The 6,386-nt window shown below is 50.5% G+C and overlaps 1 protein-coding gene across 1 annotated transcript in view; it reads right to left on the reverse strand.

Annotated features, from left to right (window-relative positions):
- Window positions 1–4,414, reverse strand: part of TACC2 (transforming, acidic coiled-coil containing protein 2) — a gene marked incomplete at its 3' end in the record, with an annotated part of 188,598 nt that extends 184,184 nt beyond the window's left edge. The window contains exons 1-2 of the mRNA XM_008586646.1: window positions 4,337–4,414; window positions 3,648–3,760 (exon numbers count right to left, since the gene is read on the reverse strand). Coding sequence (XP_008584868.1) covers window positions 3,648–3,760; window positions 4,337–4,414 — 191 coding nt within the window. The remainder of the gene's footprint in view (window positions 1–3,647; window positions 3,761–4,336) is intronic.
- Window positions 4,415–6,386: the final 1,972 nt, after the last annotated feature.

Genomic DNA, 6,386 nt, shown 5'->3' on the forward strand with positions numbered 1-6,386 from the left:
GTGGATTCAGGAATTTTCCCCTGCCTGGAATGGTCTCCCTAGCCTGGCTCCTTAGCTCCAGTCACTACCCGCCCCTTGCTGGCCAGGACACTCCCCTTGTCTGATCCAGCCCGGGGAGAAGGCCTCCTCTTCTGAGCCCGCAGCATGCACATACACAAAGCTGCACCACATAAGGCACAGTTCTCAGAGTGTGCTCCCTGCACCTGCAGATCAGCGTCACCTGGGGATCTGGTAGAAATGCTCATTCCCAGGCCTCTCCCCAGACCTATGGAATCAGACGCTCTGGAGGAGAGGCCCAGCAATCTGTGTTCTAACCAGCCTTGCAGGACCTGATGCCCGCTCAAGTTCAAGAACCCCTGGATAAGACTCTAGGCTGTGGAGCATCCACTTCCCCTTCTTAGTGACAAAAGTGCCAGAAATTCTTTTGGAAATCACTTAGGGTCGCTCCCTGAGAAAAGTCAATCATCTCTGAAGGACTGCTGGTGACCTTCCTTGGAAGACTGCACAAGTATGACGGTGAAGCACAGGAAATGGTCCATATCCAACAATTTTTGACCTACAAAACCGTAATTTCCTCTAGTGCAGTGTAACAGCTGGGAAAGGTTGTATGGTAAGACTGGCTGTGTTTTGAGGGTTTACAAGGAAAAGGCTGCCCAGTCCCTGATTGGTGGCATCCAAGGAGGGAAGGCTCCATGGGCGGGTGGCCTGGAAGCAGTCCAGACGCAGGCCTCAGGGCAGCATAGAAAGTGGGGTCAAGCTTCATCCAAGGAGGCTGGATCCTCCTCCAGCAAGAACCTGGGGCCTGCACAGGGACGGCTTCAGGGAGGTGCCTCCCAGCATCTGCAGGGTCTGGGCCACGCTGGGCTAAGTCACAACAGCGACACCATGTGGCAACTGGAAAGCAAGGCAGTCGAACTGATGGGACCCCGCACTCTCCCTATCCGGGTGAAGAACTTACCCCCTTTGGGGATGTGTAAGACTCCTGCTCTAATTCAGAGGAAGGGAAGAGCCTTGAGGGGAAACAATGGTCTTTCTACCGCTAAGGCAGACTATGTAATGCTCCAAGCCTCAGTTTCCCTACCTGTAGAGTGGAGATACCACCTGGGTAGAAGGACAATATTCATGAATGGTGGCTGGCTGGTACAGGGATCCCAACCCTTTACCTTGGATGAAATCTGCCTTTCTCCCTATATGCTCCCCTTGCCTCCACATCCAGCAGGCAGCCACTGCTGGCCCTTTGTGTTTTCCGTCTCTGGAGTTTTTACTACCTTGGATGAAATCTGCCTTTCTCCCTATATGCTCCCCTTACCTCCACATCCAGCAGGCAGCCACTGCTGGCCCTTTGTGTTTTCCGTCTCTGGAGTTTTTACAAATAGAAAACAGAAACGGTTTGAGCTCAATGGCTCTTTCCACCATTTGTAAAGACTGTATCCTTTGAGGAGAAAATGCTGGTTGTCTGATGAGGCCAAGAGAGAAGGCAAATGCATCTGAGGACAAGAAAGGGCCCTAGACATTGGGGAATGTCTGAGAGTCCCTCTGTGCTTCCTGACAGTGTCCCCAGGCCCAGAGGGGACGAGCAGGGAGGGGGCAGGCCAAAGGAGATGGCCATGGGGCTCCTGGTCTCCCCAAAGATTTCCACTTGCCAAGTGTGCAGGAAAGCAGCGAGGTCATAGGGGCTGAGGGACAGCGTGGCCTGAGCCAGTGCTCATCTCAATGGTGGTGGAGGGGAGGGGACAGAGGACGGCCTCAACACACCAAGCTTCAGGAGAGGGGAGGCCCACGGACGGCTCCGTGGGCACTCCCACCAGCCCAGCAGAGTTAGGACTCAGAATGGGAATTAAACTGATTTAAAGAAAATAAAATTTTGTATTGCATACATAGAGCATTTGGAATAGTGACTGGCACCCGTATGAGAAATGAACGTTCGATGCTATTGCTATCCTTCTTGCAGGTGTCAAGCCTGGTGTGAGTCTTGCAAAGCCCCGGAGAGGAGGGAGGCTGCGCACCGCCCAACAGTTCCTGAGTTAGCACAGGGCCCTGCACTATTGACACGCACACATTCATTGAGGAGCTTCACGGTTTTAATTATGAACTGGGAGGTGCTTCTTTGAGCTTGCTCTTGGAAGGCACCTCTTTTATACTCATTTGCATGCCAAAGAGAGCAATTCTTCCCCAAAGGAAAAACGATAATTGACTAAAGCTGAGGAACAAGCGACAGGAGACCTCTGAGCTGCCGTTGCTCTTCAGTCCAGCTGTGACACAGGCCCTGAGCAATTCCCAAGCCTCTTAACAGATCCCAGGACCTCACGAAGGCAGGGAGGGAAGACTTGGGTCCCAGCCAGCAGTGGCTTCCCTTGTGTGGGATTCCAGAAAAGATGAATCCACCCATTAGTTTCATGGTCATCTGGAGCCAATTTAGGTCTAGTTAGAACCAAACTTTAAAACTTTTGCCCTGTTGCTCTGTTAAAAAGTTTGTGAAAGTGGAATCGCCATGGGGTCTGGGGAGGCAAAGACGGAAGCACCTTTAGCGGAGAACAGGGTCAAAAGTGCCATCATTCTGTGATCCCCTCAGCAAAAAAAGAACACTCTGCCCCATCTGCCAAGAGGTTCAAGTACTTCCTCTGGAAGCCACATAGTCAGAGCCCCATGGAAAAGGATGGTCCCCAGGCTTGAAAATCCCTGCCACCAGGGTTGTTCTTACCCCCCACCAAATGTCACTTTGAGTCTTCAAGTTTTGCAAATCTACTAGGAAGCACATTGTGACCAAAGTCTCACATCTACAATGGGGACCTACTGTTCAGTTTTGCACTTTTGTTCCATGGAGTTCCTGTTCATTTTTTCTCTAAGGCCTGTGATTATAGACTCCCAGAAGCTGGGCTTCAACTGTCCAAGAGGATTTCTCTAACCAGATCCAAGCCTGTTTGTGAGTTGAACCCACAAGCAGTTATTAACTATCTCCAATGTGCCTGGCCTGTGCCCATGTTGGCCAAGCCTGCGGGCCCCTCTGCTGTGAATGCCTGAAACTATGGGTGCAGAGCAACATATGGGGAGAGGCCTGATAGAGAGGAACGGCAGGGAGACCACAGCCTGGCTGTGGGTCATAATGAGGAGCCACTGACCGATGGGCCACACCCATACTGGCCACGTTCCCCCGCCACAGTTGGCCTTGCTGATTTCTGGAATTCATCCATCAGCTGTCCTGCGACCAGGCTTGGGTGGCTTTAGTAACTGTTCTCTGAATCCTCCAAGTCATGGCCCAGTGCTTACGATGGCTCCCACACTAGGGTGCAGAGCTCATTTAGCCGCAGCTTAGACTCTCTGATGAATGCTTAGAAGCCCTGCTCTTTTCTATTTTTCCATTCTAAGTTCTGACAATGAAGAAAAACAACCCATAGTGTTGCTGGAATGGACATCTACAATTACTAATTTCATGTTTGGGCAGAAAAACAGTATTAATTTTCCAATCACGTGGGCCTAGCCAGTCTCAAAGAGGTCTATGGACCACTGTTCTGGACATCTCACCACTGAGGAGCATGTCATGTGCTTAGGGTACATTTTTCAAAGCAAATGAGCAAAGCAAAGGCTGCAGCAGGCAGTGAGCTGGCCATGCCCTGGGCTGTGTCCCTCCTCCAGAGCCGGCGCCCTACCTGGACAAGTCTCCACCGTCAGGGCTTCCGGGCGTGTCCCGCTGCTCCTCTTTTACAGTCTGACTATTCCCAGGTGGTTGCACGGATCTTGGACTCTGAGCTGATGAAGTTTTCTGAGCCAGAAGGAAGAGAAATTAGAGAAGAAATCAGATAGGAGTCTCTGGAAACACAAAAGCATGTATCTAGAGGACACTGACAACAACGTTCAAGGGTAAGTTTGCTCATTTGCTTCACCATCCAATGAAGCACCTACTGTGTGCCAGATGCTGAGCTAGGCATTGAGGACATACAGTGAGCAAAGCAAACGCGGCCCCTGCTCTCGTCCGATGGAGAAGCAGCACACGTGAGCAGGCAGGTCCAGCTGGGTGGGAAGGCTGCTGCAGCAAGAAACCAGCACTGGCGACACGATGCTGAGCTAGGCATTGAGGACATACAGTGAGCAAAGCAAACGCGGCCCCTGCTCTCGTCCGATGGAGAAGCAGCACACATGAGCAGGCAGGTCCAGCTGGGTGGGAAGGCTGCTGCAGCAAGAAACCAGCACTGGCGACACCTTCCATACTCTGGGAGTCATCCGCTCCCCAGAGAAAGTGGAGATGTTTCATCTAAGACCTGGAAGTGTCCAATTTGTTTATGGCACCATCTAGATGAAAATACATTTTCCTTTCCCCACCCCAGATGGCTTCACATACCCGAATTTGGCTGGAGACCTGAAAGAAAACCAACTGAAGGAAGAAGACGATGAGCCTTGGAAACCTGGGCCCACCCATGGGTCCCAATCACTCTGAGAGTTGGTTCCCTTTTCTCTCACTCCCACGATAAGCTTATCCACTGTCCAGTTGATTTGTAAACCCAAGATGAAAAACTATAAGGCTCAGTCAAAACTGCAAACCACAGAACAGAAAGAGATGAGATTTTTTCAAAATTTAATTTAAATGATGCTTATTTAAGTATAACATAAAAATCGGAAGACGGACAAGGGCTTTCGTGAGCCCTAAGCTGTACTCCTCAGAGCAGTGCTTGTCTTTTATCTTGTGGTCTTCCCAGCAGTGGTCCCCTCTCCCAGACAACACACACACCTTCCTTTGGGACCAGGTCTGCCTTCTTTTAAAGAACTGTTCCATCCCACCCGCTATCCCTGAAGTTCTCATGGAAAATGCCAATCGTAGCGCCCCACGCCCTTGCCTGTGGGAGTATCCACAAGACTCAGGTCAAAGCCAGGTCCTTTCCCTTGACCTGAAGAACCAGACAGGTGAATCTGGTGACAGGTTCTCTAGAATGCGAATGCTGGAATTACTGGCAGCCTTGTTTCTACCCGTCATGCAGGAAGCAGCCTGCAGCAGGAGAGGGCAGAGCCAGCAGGTGGAGACCAGCGGAGAGGGAGAGGGTCCTGGCGGTGTCAAGGCCGCAGTCCAGGTTTCCCTGCGGTCCAGCCTCATTCTGCCCTGTCTGTCCAGAAGTTGTAAGAGTATCATGAGACCTTGAATTTCCCTTTCTGCTTTAGCTGGTACAAGTTGGATATCTGTCACTTGCAACCAAGCATGCATTCCATAGACCATTAGACCAGCTCTGAGGGAAACAAAGTGTCCTGTGGTCAAATAAGCTTGAAAAGTACTACATTATATAGCCCTCTTTTAGAAATTCACAATGCACATCACAATATTTAAGGTTCTGAGAAGTTCTACAGTAAAATAACTTCCTGAATTTTAACTCAGTTTCCCAAAGTTTTTTGACCACAGGACCCTTTGTTTATGTAACATCTCATAGAACTAGTGTTGCATTAGACACATTTCTGAAGACAGCACAAGACTTCATTTCTTTCTACTGTGCTAAAATCTAGCAGATGATCCAAATCCATAGAACGGGACATTCCCGAGCCTGTGGGGTGCCTTTGTGAAAACTGGAAGGGGGATACCTCTGGGCCAAGTGCGTGGCTTGTGAGCAGACAAGGCCTTTGTGTGAGTTAGAAACAGCTTCTTTTCCTCCAAGGGAAGCAGAGACCTAGGCACGTGTCTTGTTGAGTTCTTGGGAGAGAGTGAGATCTATGAGTCTCAGTCTCTGTCCTCGAGGAGCTCTCGGCTTTATGAGAGAACGTGGTAGGGGTGGGCACAGTAGCCAGCAAGAGAAGCTCCTCCAGGCTTTATGAGGCTCCCTTTGGCTTCCTGCTCCTTACTGGTGGAAATCTCCTCTTTCCCCTCAGGGGGTGCTGTTCCCCCACATTGTCCCAGAGAGAGACTCACTCCAGCCCTGCCCAGCTCTGGGGCAACTAGAGACACAAAAGTCCTCTCCCCAAACCAACCACTTCGTCAATTGTAACCATGGACCCCGATGCAGCCAGATTATTTGATAAATATCTCATTTCACCCAGACCCTCCAAAATATTCTTTATTTGTTGATTTATCGATTCATTCCATTATCCAAGAAACATTCATCTAAAGGCTACCATGTGCCAGAACCAGTGCTAGAAGTTTAAGCTAGAGCCTAAAGAAATGGATAAGGTTCCTTCCCTGCCCTTGAGGTGCTCACAGTCAGAGAGACAGACCCCTGTACCATGACTGCAGGGTGTGAACACACAGGGCATCCACCCAAGGAGGACCCTAGGTATGGCTCCTGCCTAGGGAAGTAGCAGACAGCCCCCCAGACCCCCCAGGAGGGGAGGGTCCCCACCCACCATCCTCTATCAACCTCTAGGCTGGGGATTCTGTAGATTAATTTCAGAGTTTCCATCTGAACATCTGAGTG

This window comes from Galeopterus variegatus, unplaced genomic scaffold (genome assembly GCF_000696425.1).
Source record: "Galeopterus variegatus unplaced genomic scaffold, G_variegatus-3.0.2 Scaffold4064, whole genome shotgun sequence".
NCBI classification, from domain to species: Eukaryota; Metazoa; Chordata; class Mammalia; order Dermoptera; family Cynocephalidae; genus Galeopterus; species Galeopterus variegatus.